This window comes from Ylistrum balloti, unplaced genomic scaffold (genome assembly GCF_031769215.1).
Source record: "Ylistrum balloti isolate Yb309-2 unplaced genomic scaffold, AGI_CSIRO_Ybal_v1 Utg370046, whole genome shotgun sequence".
Lineage (NCBI taxonomy): Eukaryota > Metazoa > Mollusca > Bivalvia > Pectinida > Pectinidae > Ylistrum > Ylistrum balloti.
In genome coordinates this window covers 39271-62716 of record NW_026782101.1, presented here as the reverse complement: position 1 = coordinate 62716, position 23446 = coordinate 39271, and the positions used below count along the sequence as shown (strand labels likewise).

The window sequence follows — 23446 nt, the reverse complement described above, 5'->3', positions numbered from 1 at the left end:
CCTGGCATGCCGTCCATTTTGTACTTTCAAAGACAGTGATCCTCATTTGAAGTTACATAATATCTTTCTCTTTTTCTCTATATTTATCACATTCTCAAGAATCACGGAGAAATTTGGACCAGCACTATATTCTTTTAACTGATAACGCTGTTATTGTCTGTGTTCATAAGTCTTAGAATTTCTATAGTCTGTTTCGTGGTAGTCGACGTCCATTACGTATGACCACTCGTAGCCAAGTTACAGATTTTTTAAAAATCCTTCTAGGAAATATCGACAAGCTTTGTTATGCAGTACTATCACTTTCCTACAGGAGTTTATATCCCACAGTCCACTCGCGAAATAAGGTATTGGTTCCACAAAGGAGGAAATGAGTTTGGTGTATATCAAATGTGACATCCCTCCCGCGTTAAGCAACTCTGAGTAAATGGCATAAAGGGTCTGCTCGCCTATTTACACAACTCTCGTACAGCGAGATGTAAATCGAGATTTTCCTGAAATCAGACTGAGGTTACTATATTTAGAACAAATGCTTATTTCAGTGTCGATCATAAATAAATGTTTATAGTTCGTTAACAATGAAGATGGGTTTCTCCTCTATTTAAACTCAGTTTCCAATTTTTACTCTGCTAACTCGTGAAGCAAACTTTGCATTGAATGCTCTCCTGGTACAATGATCGCAATCCAACTTTAACCATAAAAGGTTTCTATCAACGCTGTGGAATGCTTTCCTCATGTCAAGAGAAAACAGAAAAAATTCGATTGTTTCAGGATCTTGCGGTTGTTTAGTGAGGTATAAAGTGCGTACTGGTGATCCGAAACCCATTCTGTTCATCAACTAGGACATCGTTAACTTCTAACCATTTACATAATCTTTGGTTTAGTATGTCTGCATAAACTCACACACGAAACTGGTATCAGAGATATCCCTCTATAGCTAAATGGGTCAATCGGGTCTCCTCCCCCTTTAAATAATACTGTTACTCCAGTTATTCTGGTCTACACCAGAACAGAAAGAATGACATAAGATCGTGTGCACTGTGTATATAGGCTGAAGTTTTAGCGCCTCACTTTGGATTTCGTCTTACTTAGTTTATCTACGATTTACGAAACATGGTATTTTTTTCTTGTTTAATTTTTATGCTTAAGTTCGTTTCTATTTCTGGATTTCTTTAATTTGCTTAATGGCATTGTTTTGGTAGTGATATATAGGGAGGGCCTGTAGTGAAGAACCAACAGCAGAAGTTAAATCTGATCATCTTGATTTGGCCATGGTCATGGTGTAGAGTGACTTCAATACAGTTTGGTGTAATTTACTCTTTGTTATTGACTTTATGCTAATTTATTCTAAACATGTGTCTATTATCAAATTTATTTACCTTAGTTACAATTACAAACTAGCAAAACATAGCAAAACGTACACTTCAATTTATATCAACTACACATTTTTGTCAATAAAATATGAAGAAAATTAAAAATGGAACACTTATGATACATTTTTGAGTCATTGATCAAAAAGATCATATGATATTTTTTGTAAATAGCGACAGTCTATTACAGAAAGTTATAGAAAGTCTGAGGTGGTGTTGATATTTCTAGATAAACACCTTTATAACCACGATTTCGTCACGGTTATTGCTAAATCATAAACACGTACAACAGTGCTCAACGAAGCGTCAACTAGAATTCAGTAATGCCGATATCGTTAAAGGGTAAGAATTGTGTTGCCAGTTGGAGGGAGAGGCCACTAAAGGAAGTTTTCAACAAATCCCTCTTTGTTGCCGTAAAAGTCTGGATCCTAATATATATCCCTGTATACATCACTGCGACGCCATGTTAACAAACTATCACAATTTTTCTGTCCACACTCTAGGTGAGCCATGTTAAACACCACGACAAGTGTAGTTGTTTTTATTCTCGGATTAGGACAAATAGTTCAGGTGACATCCACAAATGACTTTCTCGAACACAACGGCAGTTTACCGGAAATAGCGGTGTTGTATGAGAAATATTGTCCGGATATCAGTCTCTGCACAACAAAGCCATCAGGACCAGTCACAACTACACAGTCTTGTTGTGGTGGCTGTAGTTGTTCACTGAAGTGTTTCCAAGCAGGAAACTGCTGTCCAGATGTGCTTCAATACGAAAACGAGACTTCGTACGAGACATGTGTTCGTCCTCAATATCTGCCGTACGGTGTCACCATCTCGAGTGCTCCATCGTCTTACTTTATGATCCACAAATGTCTGTCGGAGTTCGGAGATACCGACATAGCTCGAAAGTGTGAAATTATTCCCCATAATCCCAGAAACCTAAGTGACTTCCTTACCACACTTCCCGTCTCAAAGGTTAATTCGACCAGTGTGTACCGGAATTCATACTGTGGTCTGTGTAACGGAGAATTCCGGGAGGCTCTTGTGCAGTGGACAATTGAAATAGTGTGTGATTCAGGAAATGACATTCAAACAAAGTCTTTTGATGAGCTGCTGCATGCTCTGAACCGGGACAAGAACTGTAACCTTATTTACCGCGTACCATTGGGAATGAATATCACGTCCCGTGTATGTCGTTGGGGTGATATCACTAGGTGTAATCAGACGGGGGATATGGATAACTATAACAAAACGCTGGATGACATGTGTGGAGCGTTTACTTCGCTATATAAAGGCTTGTATAGAAATGTGTTCTGTTACCTGTGCAACAACGACGTACACGGCAACTGTACAGACGTCTACCCATGGGCTGCGCTTAATTCGAAAGCATTTACAGCCATATTAGATTTCGGCATCATAGGTTATAAAACGCCTCGTCAGGACCATCACACTGACACATGCTCACCGAAACAGCAGTACGACAGATACAAGGTAGGATTTAAATCAAGATAAAAAAGCTAACAGCATTTCGATAAAGGACATACTGTGTCGTACCCTTAGCATGTTATGAGTAGCTGCAAATCTTTGTATACGAATTGAACTACATATTTGTTGTGTTATCGGTGGTATGAACGTTATCAGATACTGGGTATATACATTTGTAGAAAGTAACGTCTGAGCACTGAAATCAGCAATGTATTGCTGGACCGCATACCAGCCTAGCTACCACCAAAGCGGCGAAAAGAATAACGACGAAAACACGTCTACAAGGCACACAAAAATTCGCATAATTGCTTGCCAAAGAGCTGTCATCAGTTTGCAACTTGTCTAACAGTTTCTAATGCGAATTGAGGTAGATAAAAACGTTTCACTTATTGGTAATGTCGTAAACTAGGTGCCTGCCCCTCTGAACAGAGATCGGCAACTTAAATCACTGTCAAAGCAAAATCTTAATTCAAAATGGCGCAACCGTGTGTTTAAAAGTTACCTTTGTATCCCATTTCTCTCACACTATCATGCTTACCAAGTGAGGTTTAAATCAGTTAGGTTTACTGAAATAACGAAACCGGGACGTGCACGACCTGTAGGACTTGATATTTCTGGAGTGTCTCTGTATTATTTTTATGCTTTATTGATCTGAAGCAATACATCTTATGGATTCTAATACATAAATATACAACATGTATCGTATACAATAGAGAGAGAGAGAGAGAGAGAGAGAGAGAGAGAGAGAGAGAGAGAGAAACATTGTTTCTATAATCATAGTTACATACAAAAACTTAGTGAGTTTATTACAATAGACTAGATCGCAGTTTGAGAGCATGATACAAATACTTTCCCAAGTTACAGAAGTCTTTTACATTAGGAGTTTTAAGTAAATCTACTCATTTGAAAACGGAGGGATTACTCATATAGTATGCGGATTTAATATATTTACAACACAAATTGTTATAAAAGGGACATTTAAGTACAAAATGGAATTCATCCTCAATGTCAGAATTACAAAGTTTGCAAGTGCGCTGTTCCAAAGGAATGTTTGTATACCTTCGTGTTTCTACATTTAAACAATGAACAGACAAACGCATGTTGGTGATTAGTTTCTTATACTTCACAGGAATAGGCTTACACAGGTACAGTTGTAGTGAGACTTTGTCAACCAAATGTTTATACAATACATATTTGGAGGACGAATTGAAACGACTCATCATATCCTGTTGGAGTTGATAAGACATTCTTTGTTTAGCAACAGCTAAAAAAGATTTAATATTAACAAACTCCTGCTTTAACCACTGGTCATATATACCAACTCGTTCTTTACAAATGACACCCAACTCTTACAGTTTGAACTAGATATACATTTGTTATACATATAATCGTAGCAATTACGTAATAAACAGTTATCTGATTTCATGAATTTACACCAATATTTAAATATTCTCAATTTACGCGAATAAGATAAAGGGAACCTTCAAAGTTCAAGATACACCATGGCAATAGCCGTTGATCGTTTAACTCCTAAAATGTTCTTCCAAAAATCTAAATGTAGCTTTTCAATATCTGGTGCGGTGTCTGTAAGCCCTTTTGACACGATTATACAATGTTTGGAATAATGACGGTCATTTTTAATTCGAGTAACACACGACCCTGTCTTTCTATGGTATAGTTTCACACCTCAGAGACGGGCAAATGGTGTGCCTCGGGCGACAAATATTACCTGGTCACGGCTTGTGATATACATTTTAATGTGATATAATATTTTCACTTCTTAGCCCCAGAGTATGAATGGATTAATTCTTAAATGTATCAATCGATTATTGATTTTATTGGTTTTGCGTTTTGGTGTTTTAAAGTGTCTCATAAGTCAAATTAATATAGCTGGATCGTATTTACTAGTACATTTTATAACTATGATCTGTATTTTACTGTCGATCAATACGAGACACTTTAATTAAACTATGTTATTAGTACATATACGTGACAAGTACGGATCCGTACCACTAAGTCTCCTTTGTAACAATTCAGTTCAATTCTTCAGTCCAGAATGACATATTAGATATCAGCATTTCGCATCTCTAGTTCATCAACTATTGAGCATAATTACCATTAATGGTTGTGCACAACCGTGACGAAATCGTGTATCTAAAGATATTTATCTAGTAATGTCAACAACACTTCAGATTTTATACACGGTCACTATCTACAAGCATCATATTCAATTCCTTTCTTTATTACATTGAGCCTTGCAGCTTATCAGTTCAGAATGGCATAAAACATATACAGGTTTCACCGAGTTACGTTTGATTTTGGTTGTTGTATAACTGATCATAACTAATTGGTAAGAGATGAGGACCTGTTAAACGTCAAGGAGACAGCTTGTTTAGTTGATGTTACGTTATTCCGTCCCAAGTAGAAGTGAAGATTTTACAAATGCAAAGTACATTTATGTAGTATACAATATGTTATACAGTATATGTAATGGACATACAGTAAAGGTGAATTATAAAGAAGTATACAGCGACATAATGAATATCGCCACATCTTGACTGATAGAAACTGATTAATCATTAAGAAAAGGTTTAATATCATGCTGGTGCTGATTAAAAGATAATCCAAAACAAAAACTTATTAAGTCATAAAAGATATCACAGCAACTGACATGAATTGACATGTTAACTTATTTTGGATAAGATCAGGAAGATCTAGGAATTAATCCAAAATACTGAACATTAGTTTACATGACAATGCTTTTAGACGGGGAATTAACTATGACAATAGGGGAGATAACTGTGGTAGAGAGATCACTTTGCAGTGAGAGGTATTGGCAATGCCTGAATACTAAGTGACAGCTCTTAATTCAAATATAAAACATTATTAAAAACTAAGAATAATTGCTTTGTAATGTTATTCAATGACAATGTCACGTTACAGGATTGTTAACACAAGACATATACTTCCGGTCTATATTGTCACTTCCGGTTGACAAGCTTACTTCCGGTATAAACTTTTGACTTCCGGTTTAAGAATTGATATATATTTGGTTATTTTGACAAAGCAATTATAACAGCTCAAGGAGACTATTGGAAAATAAACTTTCTAAACCATGATTTATGAAGTTTCTGTATAGCTAAAAAGCATTTAATAACTGCTTAATTCAAATGTCTCAGCTACCAGCTACATGTAGGAACATGTATTTCCTTGTTTATACAATGAGTAAACACGCCATAATTTCTGGTTTGAACAAGTGAATGGGTGACTGTTAGCAAATTATGATTTGGCTCTGATTTACTTATAAATCTTAGGTTCAGAAGATATAATCAAATAAAAACCTAGCAAACATATACCTGTACAATAGGGACAAAGTGACAAGGTCTGGTGTTGTGAATAAAGGATATTTCGACCACACGTGCTGAGCTTGATATTTACAGGCGCTCAGCCAACAGAGGAGATAACTCTAAGCTGAAAATTTAGCTAGGTAGGACACAAGTATTTTATAAGGTGCATATTAATTATGCTAAGCTTCAAAACATTACTTGTAAAGTAATATTTTGTCTGTTAAGAATTTTTTCTTAATTCACAACACATATATGTAATTACAACAATAGTGAAACATTTGGAATGCAATGAATAATAAGACTAATAATATGAAATGTTCTGTTTTAAATTGTAAAATGTACAATAATTAGTATGAAATTTATAAGTAATGTTTACAGTAATGTCTTATATTTCAAAAACTTTGTAAAATATAAGAAATATGACATTGGCTCACCTGTAAACATCATGGAGACAGCTTGTTTAGTTGATGTTACTTTATTCTGTCCCAAGTAGAAGTGAAGACTTTGGGGAAATACAAGTAATTCAAGGGACTTTCCGTGAAAGTGAGATTCTGATTGGCTGACCATTTCGTAGCGCATGCTCAGATTGGCCTCAGGTACGCGTGGGTTGTTAACAAAATTTTACTCAACGCAGCGGTAATAGGTTTTAATGAGTGTCAGGACTGGCCGAAATGAATCAAAGTGGCTTAAGCCTTTGTAAATATACTGCTTTTGAGACAGGACGATCAGTGCAAAAAGTAAGTTTGTACAATGAAATATAGACTTAGGTTGGTCAAATACAAAAACACTTTTACAAAGATTAGTGGTGAGACAGTTCCGGCTTTATCTCAATCTACGGGAATTTCCCGACTAGGGCCTGTTTTTATTAGAAGAATAAAAAATTAATTGCCATAAGATATAATTAAAAAAAATGTAAATTTTTAAGAATTGTGGACCTAAATTTAATGTAAATTATAAATACTTCCAGAATATTTATCAAAATGTAAATTTTTAAGAATTGTGGACCTAAATTTAATGTAAATTATAAATACTTCCAGAATATTTATCAAAATGTAAATCTTTAAGAATTGTGGATCTAAATTTAATGTAAATTATAAATACTTCCAGAATATTTATCAAAATGTAAATTTTTAAGAATTGTGGACCTAAATTTAATGTAAATTATAAATACTTCCAGAATATTTATCAAAATGTAAATTTTTAAGAATTGTGGACCTAAATTTAATGTAAATTATAAATACTTCCAGAATATTTATCAAAATGTAAATCTTTAAGAATTGTGGACCTAAATTTAATGTAAATTATAAATATTTCCAGAATATTTATCAAAATGTAAATTTTTAAGAATTGTGGACCTAAATTTAATGTAAATTATAAATACTTCCAGAATATTTATCAAAATGTAAATCTTTAAGAATTGTGGACCTAAATTTAATGTAAATTATAAATACTTCCAGAATATTTATCAAAATGTAAATTTTTAAGAATTGTGGACCTAAATTTAATGTAAATTATAAATACTTCCAGAATATTTATCATTAAAAAAATGAAAAAGGGTTTCATAAAGGAAAATGAAAAAATGTAAATTTTCCTTATAAAACAGGTGTGAACAACAAAAAACACTTTCTCATCCAACACACACCCCATCAATTAGCATAGTGTAGAGGGAGTTGAACACCCATGTACAGTTCTATAATTTCTGTTACCCATTATGATAAATCTTGATGAATCTAATAATTCTTTGTTGTTTACAGATTTCATAAGTTGGTTAAACGTGTTGGGCCTATTACAATAATATTTCTTAATGAAACGTTTTCTTAAATCCGCATACCTTCTATATTAATTATAAAATAACATTCATCTTCTAGGTCCCACCGTTACATAAAATGAAGATGCTGTTATTCCCTTCTATATCATTATGCCACTCAATATTCAATTTTTGAGATTACTTTCTGATTTTTGCTATTTTCTTCAATTTAGAATTTCATATAAATTAAGTAAGATACTTTTGTAAAAAAAAAAAGTCTTCGCCGATATATTTATACAACGAACATTTGGAAAATGAATTTATCTTCTCACTACACACTTGTTTAGATATATCGAACAATCTAGATTTGATAATATTTATAATATAATCAGGTGTAAAATTATCTTCATTTATCCATTTGTACCCCACATCCAATCTAAAAAGTTCATCTCTCACACCATACAGTCATTCGCTTCCATTTTCTAACATATCTTGATAACAGGCTTGTACAATACAGTTTTCAGAATGCTTTAATTTCATCCAGTACTTAAAAATACGAACTTTCTTGGTAATTTCTAGATAAATTCAGCCTAGCTCTTGGTAGGTAATAACATTTGCAATGAATTTCTTTACCCCTGATAATCTTTTACGATTGATTAAAGTTAGTTTCTCTGGTGCTTTATGAAAACCCCAGATTTCAGCCCCATAATTTAATATGCTACTAATATATATGTCAAAGACGTGAAGTTGTGTTTCGAAATTAAAGCGATTTTCTTTACATACATTATATACAGATAACAATGCTTATCTACCTTGCATAGCTATTTTTGTTGCGTTTTATTAAATCTACCGTTAAAAGGAAGTAAAACTCCCAAGTAATTGAATTCGTCTACATATCTATAACACAATTAAAGTATTATTTATCTTCTCTCGTAACCTAACATCACTTTTTATTTTGACACATTTGCTGTAATATTCCATTTTTTGTCTATATCTTTTGTATACAATAATAACGAATCTAGCTATTTCTGTAATAGCTCAGCTGTTTCCGCCAGAAGTACCGTGACGTTTTCATACATAAATAATAAAAATATAGTTTGTAGTTCAATATATAGACGTTCCTCTGTTAAGAAGTGGATTTCACAATCATTTACATATAACGAAAACAACATAGGAGATGCTATAATTACTAGCAAAGAAAATATTATTATACTTTATGCAGCATTTTACATTGTGTTATAAAGAACATATCAGATTTAGAATCTTACCCACATCTATCAGTTTATACCATATATTCTGTCTGTTGATGAAGTCATACGCCTTTTTATAACCAATACAGCAGCATTGTTATTGTAACAAAGTGTAACAGAAGTGTTGACGACACCCGAGTATTTTTTTATTACAAATCGGAAGAAAAATGAGAGTAATACAGAAGTTATGAAAATAAAATTTCTTGTCTTACGGTATGAGAGTTCAGATGCCGAGACAAAACGAGACTTCTATTTAATACTGTATACATAATGAGTGTCTGTACACAAAGCCTGGTCACGTGCGACAATTTGTAAACAAAACACTTACGAGTGTTTGTAAATATTCTGCCTGAATCTGATAGATCTATAGGTGTCACACTTATAGGGTTATTGCTTAGTTAGGAAATGCACGTAGCTGTATCCTTACATATATTAAGAAAATAAATAAACCCTGTCCCACACTTATCTGTAAGTATCTGTATCAACCAGGATAGAATCGTACAACTGTGCTACAAAACTGCAGAACGGCTGCACAGATGTGCGATAGCTAATTTCGTCTAGTTCCTTTCGTTCGAGCATCACGCGTACATCGTGTAACGTTGTCCCACAACTGTACAAAACACACATCATGATAACTTATTTGCATGTAAACCATGTATGCAGTATAATTATCTTGCCAAAATTATAAACGCTCGCCATTTTGCTGTCCACGGATAAATAGTAGTGTAATATTGAAACTGGAATTTGTTATTTAATATTGATGTCAAGGAGTTCCCGGTCTTAGAAAGTAGTAAGGACAGTACTTTATCGGATATAACGGGCACAATAAACACATAGCAAGGCCACCGTTCAGGCCACCGTTCAGCGTGGTTGTCATCATCTACCACAAAAGAGACTCTGCCTGAAACCCTGGCTGTTGACAATGTTCTAGTCCTGACCGCCCCATGTCGAAGTATAGCTTACTATTAGAAGTAGTTTTTTCTTTCTTTACTCCTTCATGTGTCTGAAAGCTACCTATCAACTGTTCGCAACATCTATTACTATTCTGCACCGTAGAGAGATATTGTTGGTATAACATACCATGATTAATGACCTAAATCGATTTGCGGCACGTGTTTAAGAAACATTTGCTTACAAGTGACATTTGGTTTCGAAAGACATCAACTCGAAATACATCGTTTTAAATCGTTTTTTCACACATGCATTCTTAATGGAAATACAGATGCTGCTTTTTTGTCTAACAAATAAAATTTCTGTTATTAAATTTTCTTATGGTGACAGGTTAGATGACAGAAAGGAATTAAAAAATATCTTGTCGTGTTTCTTTTACTACTACAGGAAATATATTGCAGGAAATATGCATTTAAGCTTATTTGTGTTAATGTTTTCGTGGAAAACAAGTATTTTTGGTTAATTTTGAAGCGACCCGGTTGTAACCAGCAGATTCCTTGTGTTATTAAAATACAAAAGAATGATATAAGAATAAAACACCAAAACGTCAGAACACTAATTTTCAATCTAATTGACAGCAAATCTCGACTGCAACCAATCCTTTCAAAAAGCTTAAATCCTATATTTGGCAATGTAATGAAGTTTTTTTCAATACTTAATGTTTTGACAGAAAAAAATGTTGTTTCCGTTATAAGAAAGAAAGGATCACGTTGCTTATAGACATAACAATAAAACAGAAGTCAATACTTATTTCATTGCCTCCACTAGGATTCGAACCCAGCTCCTCCTGCTTACTAGTCTGACGCTCAACAGGTCGAGCTAAAGAGAAGTTCTATAGCTGTTTTACCAAGGTTACATACTCAACTCACAAAAAATAGGGACCACTTGTTAAAGATAAATTAATTTGTATCCAAAGGCAAAAAACGTTTGGAGTATGATATTCAACAACGAAGTTAAACAAGAAGAAAACCATTCTGAACAACTTTGAATCAATTTCATTCAAGCGTGTTGTGTATGATTACATAAGGAGTTCATAACCCTCTAAAACAAAGTTAAAGCCACAATGACGCTGGAAAGTCAAAATGTTTTTTGTCGGTTCAGCAACACTAGTGACCCCTATGACGGCACGTCATCGGCTTGGCATGCTAGGAACCAGGCGCCTTGTAGCCATTTGTAGAATTCGTGGCCATTCTTGATTAGGAACATCAGGAAGTGCCTGTCGGTTGACAGGAAGCTGCGGACGATCGTTAACGCGCTGCTGTTGCACGTCCCACGCAAACTCGATCGGGTTAAGGTCTAGTCCATAGTTTTTGTCTGAAGGTACTCAATCACAAGTCAAGCTCCATGGGGTCGAGCATTGACATTCATCAGTACAAACTCAGAGTCCATAGCGACTGCAAAGGGTCTTACAATTGGAGAAATTAGACAAGTCAGTTCGAACATTAAAACTGAACTCTGCCCAAACCATTACCGAACCCCCATCAAAACGGTCTTGCTCACTGACGCAGCACTCAGGAGACGTCTCACCCATCCCGCTCCAAACACGCCCCCTGCTGTCATGAAAGTCCACACAAAACCTGGACTTTTCCGTAAAAAGAATACGCCGGTACTGACGCAGTCGCTAATTTACACGATCAGCTGCCCAATCCTGCCGAGCTATACGGTGACGGCGTGTGAGTAGAGGGCGTACAGCGGGTCTGTGAGGGCGTAATCCAGAGTTGTAAAGTCTATTTCTCACTGTTTGTGCAGAAAATCTTCGTTGTTTAACCTAGTTCAGCCTGCAAACCGATTTCGCCTAGTAAGGGTGCATAGATAACTATCCATGTGGGCTGTCTTACACCATGATTTACCCGGTCGAGGCCTCTCGTTGACGTTTCCAGTCATGTGGAATCGATTCCTTAAACGAGAAATTAATATTCATTACACATTAAAGTGTGCAGCCACGGGTCGTTGTGATTGTCCTGTTTGCAGCATTCTGACTGCTCTGCAGCTGTCATGCGACTTCTCATGTTAACAAATGTTCAAAACAGGATGCAAAACGACAGGATATTCAGAATAAACACAAGCTATGTTGTTGACTGATTTGACGCGAAGTTCACACTGGTTTTCAAGAAAACCACAACTGACAGTTTGATTAAACCATGTACTTGATGTACGTAAACTGTAGGCTACACGGGCAAATCGTTACATAAAGTTATTGTGCATACTTTGGTGATAAAGAAGTGTCGAGAATAATCTATTTTTTTGCTAGAAAAAATTGCATTTATTTATGATCCTTAACATTTTTGTGTCCAGCATAAGGGAGTTTATTATATATTTTATTGCCTCCTTTATAATTCAAGAAATTAGACGATCTGATTTGCGGTAATAATTCGTTTGTTGAATTTTGCCTTAAATCTCTAGAGTTGTACTCAAAAGAAATCCCCAAGAAACTGAAGAAACGTTGAAATTGTTTACACTAAAAACCTAATTACGACGTCACCTGCGGTGTAACGAATTGTAGTCCACAGGAAAACGTTCCTCATCAGATGTCAACTACCTATTAAGTGCTCCAGTTTTGGAAAACTGTTGGTAATAAAGTATATCAAAACGCAAAAATATATGCTATTACGTTGAAATATGTTTTCTTTGAAGAATGGATACACTAATTGAATTTTTAATTGTATTTTGTTTTCAGCAATACGAAATTATACCAGTTGTTTTCAGTATAACAGCTTATGTAAATCCTTAGACTGAAACACTTGTAGAAAATGCAACATTGTTTTCCGCACTAGCGAACTTGGTGTAATTGTTGTTTTAGTTTCACTGTCTATTAGAAATAGCCATTTATGATGATGTGTTGGCCTCGGTATATCTCGGTCACAAGGTTAATAGAAATTCTAACCGATAAAGTTATGATGTTTTGGGTCTGTTTTATACTGTATAATAATATATGTTGTATTTTCAGGATATTTGTAGAGACATCACGTGCGCTGCTGGATCAGTATACATTGATGGTGTGTGTAAGCGACAATACGCTCAAGAATCTATCAAGTCTTATGACGTGTACATACGAGTCAGCATGGGACACAATTTCTGTGTGGATGGCCTAGATCAGTTTGGTATCGAACTAAGCAGATCTGTACATCAGATGCTTAAGCGCTCCCCAGTTTTAAATGACTTTGTCTGTTCATTCGTCCCTTTATTCATGCCTTCGAAAAAACAGTGTTATAACAGCGAATCGTCTTCTGTATCTTACACTTTGTTCCACATAGGATTATTTTCGTACAAAGTACATTCCGTTGACGATTTGCTGACAGAACTGTCCTCACTCGACAACCAACATATCGTCGTTAGTGACTATAATTTCACAATGACGCTAGACTCGGGATATTATGGTGATATAGTGTTTGATTCCTACAAACACACAAGACGGTATACGGATCCGGTTACTAAGGAAACGCTCTTTGACCTTCCTACCGGTTACATCCTGACCAAAAGCTGCCAATATCCTATTCGACACATGCGTGTGACCAAACTGTCCTTCTGTCCACGTGTGTTTCTCTCATCAGACGAATACAGCGTCAAGTTTCATCCAGAGTCTGTATGTTTAGAAATGATCAAGCTGTGTATGGCTAATGGTACATATGAACAGAAAGTTAACGGGTTAGAGATGTGTGCAGATGTTTATTTCATGCACGTTGAAAACTTGACCTTTGAAAACTCGACAGCTGACGTTTGTAATGAAAGTGATAACAATGCATCATACCTTTTCAACCTACTGTCGGTAATATGTGCCGCAATGTCGATATTTTTCTTGATTTTGACCATTCTTACATATATTTTATTTAAAAGTTTGCGAACAACACCAGGTAAAAACAATATGTTTTTATCAGTAAGTCTCTTAATCGCCCAATGTTTGTTCCAGTTTGGTGCCGGCCAGACGACGTTAGGTCTAGGTTGTGTTGTAATCGGTGTCTTGATACACTACTTTTATCTGTCCGCTATCGTCTGGATGAATATTTGCTCCTTTCACATGTACAGAGTGTTCTCTAGTCTGAAGGCAAAAACAATGAGTTCACTAAGAGACGAGAAAAGGGACATGATAGCATATATTTCTTATTCTGTAGTAGCTCCACTCGTAAGCGTGTCTGTGAACATCGTGGTCAGTTTAGTGACGTCAGACTGGTCGGACATCGGTTACGGAGGCTGCATCTGTTACATTTCTTCAAAACAAATGATTTTGTATACATTTGCCATTCCCATCGCTATTGTTCTTATTCTTAACGTCGCATGCTTTGTAGATGTGATAATAAACATTAGGAGATCGCAACATTCCAACCTTTCTTCTAACCATGATCAAATATCGATCGTGGTGTATCTGAAGCTTTCCTGTCTGACTGGCGCCTCTTGGGTTTTTGGCTTCCTTTACACATGGCTAAATCTAGACGTATTTGGATACATGTTTATCGTCTTAGCTGCTGGACAAGGGATCTATATTTTTCTGTCATTTATTTGTACGAAAAGAGTTATGAAACTTTATGGAAAATTGTTGAGGTGCCGCGGTTCAAATGAAAGCAAGTACTCATCAAGGGCAAATCAATCGAGTGTGTCATATGTTTCAACAAAACGAAATTCAGATAACAATTAACATCAACCCTCGACCACAAATTGAACAATTTCTTGGTCAATGATAACTCACGTATAGGAGGAACTGTAATGAGAAAAGTTTCCTTAATTATACAAGATAGTGTTTGTTTTTATTCCACGAGATTGAAGGATGATACAGATTATACAGATGGCAGTAAACTTTTGTTCGGTGAAAAGTTCCAACAGAGTTGGCCTGTCACTTTCCAAACGAAAACTTATGCTAATGGAGTGAAGTCTAAGCTTATTAAATTCTAAACTAAAGATGCTAATATTTTGTGTCTTTTTATAATATTTAAGATAGCAGATGATAGACACTGCCAGTGGAAATTAAGTCCCCGGTATTTGCTGTAACTGTGAGCAACGTTTTAGTTTATTCGACTGGTGGTGAGGTTTAGAACATACACCTGTACTTGACGCTGTCCTAAACTTATATAGTAGATGATCTAATCATGGCGCTGCTGCACCTCCCCGTCTAGATTTTGACTTTTCTTTCGATCACTTTGGATTTTCTCCAAGGCTTCCGCATTTAGTCCCTTAGCATCACTGATGAGTCCTAGAAGGATGAAATAGCTGAATGATGCAATTTTATCACTGTTTGGATGTACTGTACCTAACTCTAAACTATCAAGAGGTGCTATTCGCTTGTTTGCCTTTTGTATAATCTCCTCTTATTGCTACATGTCAAGTAAAAAGAGGCGACAAATGGAATAGTAGTAAAATAACGAGTTAGTGGATGACAGCAAGTAAACAGAAATTCCATCCATAAACAGAAAGTTCCCGACAGACCCGTCACAAATTGGCGTATTTCCATTGGCATGTCCGATCATCATCAAGCGAGTGGAACTACTTTTTTCATCGAGAAATGGAAATAAAATGATGATAAATCAGTTTTTCTTTTTCAAGGAAAAGGTGTAGTAGAATAGACTACAATAATACATTGTTATCATCTTGTGTATGTTTTGGTCTTCAAACTGTTTACGATTTTCGACATTTGGGTACACAGATAAGCGTATTTGCGTATAAACCGCGAAAAATCCGTTATATTGATGTGAAAATTTTGAGAGTTTCGCCAATGGTGAGACTACTTAATATGATGTGTATTGAGACCGAGAGATCAATCCTCTTTAATATAATACGTATTAAGATCGAGAGATCAATCCTCTTTGATATGATGTGTATTGAGATCGAGCGATCAATCCTCTTTGATATGATGTGTATTGAGATCGAGAGATCAATCCTCTTTGATGTGATGTGTATTGAGATCGAGAGACCAATCCTCTTTGATGTGATGTGTATTGAGATCGAGAGATCAATCCTCTTTGATATGATGTGTATTGAGATCGAGAGATCAATCCTCTTTGATATGATGTGTATTGAGATCGAGAGATCAATCCTCTTTGATATGATGTGTATTGAGATCGAGAGATCAATCCTCTTTGATATGATGTGTATTGAGATCGAGAGATCAATCCTCTTTGATATGATGTGTATTGAGATCGAGAGATCAATCCTCTTTGATATGATGTGTATTGAGATCGAGAGATCAATCCTCTTTGATATGATGTGTATTGAGATCGAGAGATCAATCCTCTTTGATATGATGTGTATTGAGATCGAGAGATCAATCCTCTTTGATATGATGTGTATTGAGATCGAGAGATCAATCCTCTTAAATGTAATATTCATTAATATCAAGAGATCAATCCTCTTTAAATATTTATGTAATAACCTTCCGCTCTTCTATCAGATATGTCATTATCCTAATGCATTATGTAGGTTTGGGTGTATGAAATATCGAACGTGATGTTAACCATACAATTCTCATCTTTAATGTGTATCAGATCAGGGAAGATAAGTGGAATCTCAGGCAATTCAAAATAAAACGATACATTATTAATGATGAAGTGTAAGCCTCTCTTTACAAATTTTGTCATAGACATGTTTGTTTTGAACAACAGCCATATTGAATTAATGTTAGTAATGTCAATAGAATAGAAATTCTTATAAAACAACTCGTAGAAGTTTAAAGTGATCTTTCGGCTGTGATTTAATTCTCCGAGCAATCAAAGGTAGAAAATAGTGTCATGAGGTGATACAAACATAGAAAAACAAACAAAAGGGTAACAATGTATTTGCGTCGATTTGACGTAGCTAACACTTGGTCCTAGATCTACTAGAGTCTGTCCTACTTACCCCATCCCTCCTCCCTCTTTCTGTTTCGTACTTGCTCGCTGCGACCTATCCAGATGACCTCAATGACCAGCTATTAACTTATCTGGAACTGTTTTCTTATGTTCATTAAGTCGGACCCTGAAATGTGATGCGTCGTAGTTCTTGCATCCAATTTTGTTAGCGCATTTCTCCGAAGTTCTCTCTGGGTGTTATATCATTAGCATGGACTAGGGCATTTCTCCGAAGTTCTCTCTGGGTGTTATTTCATTAGGATGGACTAGGGCATTTCTCCGAAGTTCTCTTCGGGTGTTATATCATTAGGATTGACTAGGACATTTCTCCGAAGTTCTCTTTGGGTGTTATATCATTAGGACGGACTAGGACATTTCTCCGAAGTTCTCTTTGGGTGTTATATCATTAGCATGGACTAGGACATTTCTCCGAAGTTCTCTTTGGGTGTTATATCATTAGGATGGACTAGGACATTTCTCCGAAGTTCTCTTTGGGTGTTATATCATTAGGATGGACTAGGACATTTCGGAGAGTTTTTTTGGCTGTTGCCCTACCAAAACTACGTTAAATTCTCTAAATAGGTTTCAGACAGATCTTTGGAGCAAAGGATGACTACATATTGTTTCGTTTAGTTATTTTCCTTGATGTTTAATCTTTTTGTCTTTTCTCTGTTCTCCCCAAATGTCTTTGTCCACTTTCTGGGAATCCCCATGTTTTCATGGGACTATGGATATGATTTTGTTCTTGGTTCTTGTTTTGATCTTCTGTTACAATCGCGTTATATTTGTTTTAGCAGGGTTAGTATTTCTTTCTCAAAGATGAAGTCGATGATGCTGATTGTACCTACGGTACTGATATGCACATTCAAATTCGTGATCTTTTCTTGACTATTTCCAGTATACCATCAAAATATCATAGTCAAAGACTAGGCCTGCATATTTCTCTAAGTGCTACATTAATATGTTGATCATCACCGGAGACAATGGGCTGTACCTGGTCGTCGCTGAAAAATGGTATCTCGGGAAGCAAAGTGTGTTGCTGTTGTCAGCAAAAATTCTATGGTGATTGTTTTTTATGATCAACTTTGTTCTAGGCTGCTTTGAATGATACCAAGTACTTTATCAATGGGCGTATCGATGAAAAGACCTACTACTTTGTATGGTATAAAATGAACTTCTGGACGCTTTTGATAAATACACTGAACGTACTGTCTACAAGATGTTTTGATTTTCCCACCAGGGGTCCTAGAATGTTTGCTGGTGATCAACAGACACTATAACCGATGGAACCTGCATTTTCCACTATAAGCGCAATTATGATTGACCGGAACACTGCTGAATGACATATCCTATCTTTACACATTTTCATGTCATAACTTTCATAATCATATATTTCAATTTTTCAAATCAGTTAACATTATCATAAATGTGTCCTGACGTTATTTAGCGCCGGGTATATATACATAATTAATGAGTGCCTGCTCCGATGAGACCTTATCAACGCTTGCATTAAGAACTCTATAATGAAATGGTCACATATAACGAGAAAGCTCGAGAACCTTGACCACGGTATGTATCTCATGTATGTCACTACGTCTCAATGTCAGAGATGGTCATGAAAGTGCAGTTTGACACAGACAAAGCAGTTTTATTATGGTATGTATATGTTAACTGTGATGACTGTACAGATAACAGCTGTATTAGGATAATCATGTATATGAGATGGTTGCCATTCTAGTAGAAAGGACGAAACATTGCGTCGGCACAAATACATCACCTTGATTTAGGAAGGTAAATTCTTCAGTCTTTAATAATTCCTTCATTATATTAGGGTTTTAGCGATTACGACATAACGTCTTCTCCGAGTCTCCGGTCATCCCGATATATTATTCAAATTCCAGAAACAACAATGAGAAGGAATTTCGTGTTATAGAAAACATATTTCGAATTCTTCTGATCTTCCAGTCCTAAAACAGGGTCAGCTGTTTATATGACATACAATCTCGTGTTCAGAATCATTCGAATGAAATATATCTCATCTGATATTAAAATGATAGAGACAGGAATTACAATACAGTTAAAGTCACCGCAGTTTTAAAGACACAAGATTAAGTGAAACTAAAAATTGGCGATCGGGATGAAATATCAAATATTATCAACAAACTTGTATGGAACAATTTCATTGCAGCCAATAATTTACGGGAATGTAAAGCTAAATGAAGGCGGAGTTTAGTCCTAGAAGAATGGATTTCAGAAATAAAACATAATGTGATACACAGAAAACCTATCACACAAGGAAATGTTGATATCTTATTCAGAAAATTTTGAAAACACGACCTCTAGCGGAATGAGGCTTGCGCCATAACAAATTGATATGGTTTAATGAAGCTAAGACTTAAGTCATCCCTCACATGAACTAGATATTTGATAATGGCGATATATTTTATCTTTAAATATTAGGTTTTCTATTTTCAGTAGAAGGGAGAGGCTCCGGAAGGAAGTCTTTCAAGTCTTCAGGATCATAGAAAAACGTCCTTGTACATGTAAATGCGAAGCCAAGTGGACGAATTCGCACAACTGTTTGCATACATTATTTCCGGTTATGAATCTAGATGTGACATATTAAATGTTAAACATGTTAAACGCCGCGAAACGTGTAGTTGTTGTAATTATCGGATTGAGGCTACTCGCTCAGGTTGAGTCTATAAAAGATTTTCTCGAACACAACGGCAGTTTACCGGAAATAGCGGTGTTGTATGAGAAATATTGTCCGGATATCAGTCTCTGCACAACAAAGCCATCAGGACCAGTCACAACTACACAGTCTTGTTGTGGTGGCTGTAGTTGTTCACTGAAGTGTTTCCAAGCAGGAAACTGCTGTCCAGATGTGCTTCAATACGAAAACGAGACTTCGTACGAGACATGTGTTCGTCCTCAATATCTGCCGTACGGTGTCACCAACTCGAGTGCTTCATCGTCTTACTTTATGATCCACAAATGTCTGTCGGAGTTCGGAGATACCGACATAGCTCGAAAGTGTGAAATTATTCCCCATAATCCCAGAAACCTAAGTGACTTCCTTACCACACTTCCCGTCTCAAAGGTTAATTCGACCAGTGTGTACCGGAATTCATACTGTGGTCTGTGTAACGGAGAATTCCGGGAGGCTCTTGTGCAGTGGACAATTGAAATAGTGTGTGATTCCAGAAATGACATTCAAACAAAGTCTTTTGATGAGCTGCTGCATGCTCTGAACCGGGACAAGAACTGTAACCTTATTTACCGCCTACCATTGGGAATGAATATAGCGTCCCGTGTATGTCGTTGGGGTGATATCACTAGGTGTAATCAGACGGGGGATATGGATAACTATAACAAAACGCTGGATGACATGTGTGGAGCGTTTACTTCGCTATATAAAGGCTTGTATAGAAATGTGTTCTGTTACCTGTGCAACAACATACAAAGCAACTGTACAGGCAACCATAATTGGGGTACTTTTGATATTGCCGCATTCACCGCTGTCTTGGATTTCAGCATCTTAACCTATAGAGCTCCTCGTCCGAGCCATCACACAGAGGTCTGTTCATCGCAACAGCAGTACGACAGATACAAGGTAGGAATTACATAAAGAAAAAATATACAGGTTTTAGATCAAGCTCATACTAAGTTGTACTGTAGATGTGTTTAAATATCTGGCAATAAATCTGTTAAGGGAGTCAATTAGTCAATTATTTGTTTGTATGTTTAGCGTGGGTATGAACACAATGTAATATAGACATCAATGACTACTATGTAGAACCAGCTAAGGCGCTGCTACATTGGAAAATGTCCAACGTGTACAATATCGGCACTGTAAGGTAGACAGGGCATAGCTCCCTCTTAAGCGAAAAGAAATTTCATATAATCACTTGTATTGCAGAATTGTGTCTAAAGAGTAAAATACAAATGAAAAAATTATCCCAACTGCGACTGGCTTGTCTGCAAAACTTTAGATTGACTAAGAGAATTTATAATTATTTTCTGCACCTTTTCTTTTGTTTCAGGATGTTTGTAGAGACATCACGTGCGCTGCTGGATCAGTATACATTGATGGTGTGTGTAAGCGACAATACGCTCAAGAATCTATCAAGTCTTATGACGTGTACATACGAGTCAGCATGGAACACGATTTCTGTGTGGATGGCCTAGATCAGTTTGGTATCGAACTAAGCAGATCTGTACATCAGATGCTTAAGCGCTCCCCAGTTTTAAATGACTTTGTCTGTTCATTCGTCCCTTTATTCATGCCTTCGAAAAAACAGTGTTATAACAGCGAATCGTCTTCTGTATCTTACACTTTGTTCCACATAGGATTATTTTCGTACAAAGTACATTCCGTTGACGATTTGCTGACAGAGCTGTCCTCACTCGACAACCAACATATCGTCGTTAGTGACTATAATTTCACAGTGACGCTAGACTCGGGATATTATGGTGATATAGTATTTGATTCCTACAAACACACAAGACGGTATACGGATCCGGTTACTAAGGAAACGCTCTTTGACCTTCCTAACGGTAACCTCCTGACCAAAAGCTGCCAATATCCTATTCGACACATGCGTATGACCAAACTGTCCTACTGTCCACGAGTGTATCTCTCATCAGACGAATACAGCGTCAAGTTTCATCCAGAGTCTGTATGTTTAGAAATGATCAAGCTGTGTATGGCTAATGGTACATATGAACAGAAAGTTAACGGGTTAGAGATGTGTGCAGATGTTTATTTCATGCACGTTGAAAACTTCACCTTTGAAAACTCGACAGCTCACGTTTGTAATGAAGGTTGTTACAATGCATCATACCTTTTCAACCTACTGTCGGTAATATGTGCCGCAATGTCGATATTTTTCTTGATTTTGACCATTCTTACATATATTTTATTTAAAAGTTTGCGAACAACACCAGGTAAAAATAATATGTTTTTATCAGTAAGTCTCTTAATCGCCCAGTGTTTGTTCCAGTTTGGTGCCGGCCAGACGACTTTAGGTCTAGGTTGTGTTGTAATCGGTGTCTTGATACACTACTTTTATCTGTCCGCTATCGTCTGGATGAATATTTGCTCCTTTCACATGTACAGAGTGTTCTCTAGTCTGAGGGCAAAAACAATGAGTTCACTAAGAGACGAGAAAAGGGACATGATAGCATATATTTCTTATTCTGTAGTAGCTCCACTCGTAAGCGTGGCTGTGAACATCGTGGTCAGTTTAGTGACGTCAGACTGGTCGGACATCGGTTACGGAGGCTGCATCTGTTACATTTCTTCAAAACAAATGATTTTGTATACATTTGCCATTCCCATCGCTATTGTTCTAATTCTTAACGTCGCTTGCTTTGTATTTGCTGTAATAGACATTCGGAGATCGCAGCATCCCAAACTTTCTTCTAACCATGATCAAATATCGATCGTGGTGTATCTGAAGCTTTCCTGTCTGACTGGCGCCTCTTGGGTTTTTGGTTTCCTTTACACATGGCTAAATCTAGACGTATTTGGATACCTGTTTATCATCTTAGCTGCTGGACAAGGGGTATATATTTTTCTGTCATTTATTTGTACGAAAAGAGTTATGAAACTTTATGGTAAATTGTTGAGGTGCCGCGGTTCAAATGAAAGCAAGCATTCATGAAGGACAAATCAGTCGTGTGTGTCATACGTTTCGACAAAACGAAATTCAGATAACAATTAACATCATCCCTCGACCAAAAATTGAACAATTTCTTGGTCAATGATAACTCACGTATAGGAGGAACTGTAATGAGAAAAGTTGGCCTGTCACTTTCCAAACAAAAACAGCTGTAGCACATGTGTTAGTGATGACAGCAAGTATACAGAAATTCCATTTATAAACAGAAAGTCCCCGACAGACCCGTCACAAAGTGGCATATTGCCACTGGCATGTCCGATCATCATCAAGCGCGTATAACTACATTTTATCATCAAGGAATGGAACCAAAATAAGGATAAATCAGAAAGCGCTTTCAAAAAGAAGGCGTGGCCGAGTAGACTACAGCACATTGTTTCGTCTTGTGTTTTTCTGTGTGTAATCTGTTTACGATTTCGTCTCAATATTATCCACCTAAGAGTACACAGAAAAGTCTATTTGCGTACAAACAGCGAAATATTAATCTTATAGGTTAAAATTCGTTTATGTTATGATTGACCGGAACACTGCTGAATGACATATCCCCACTTTACACATATTTCATGTCATAACTTTCATAATAATATATTTCGATTTTTCAAATCAGTTAACATTATCATAAATGTGTCCTGACGTTATTTAGCGCCGGGTATATATACATAATTAATGAGTGCCTGCTCCGATGAGACCTTATCAACGCTTGCATTAAGAACTCTATAATTAAATGGTCACATATAACGAGAAAGCTCGAGAACCTTGACCACGGTATGTATCTCATGTATGTCACTACGTCCCAATGG

At 36.3% G+C, this 23446-nt stretch overlaps 1 protein-coding gene and 1 pseudogene across 1 annotated transcript; both read left to right on the top strand.

Annotated features, from left to right (window-relative positions):
- Positions 1–1877: 1877 nt before the first annotated feature.
- Positions 1878–14804, top strand: LOC132549189 (uncharacterized). The gene is given in 2 exon segments (XM_060213105.1): positions 1878–2861; positions 13098–14804. Coding segments are annotated over 2 exon segments (2691 nt in total).
- A 4793-nt stretch (positions 14805–19597) lies between these two features.
- Positions 19598–22715, top strand: LOC132549188 (uncharacterized; annotated as a pseudogene).
- Positions 22716–23446: the final 731 nt, after the last annotated feature.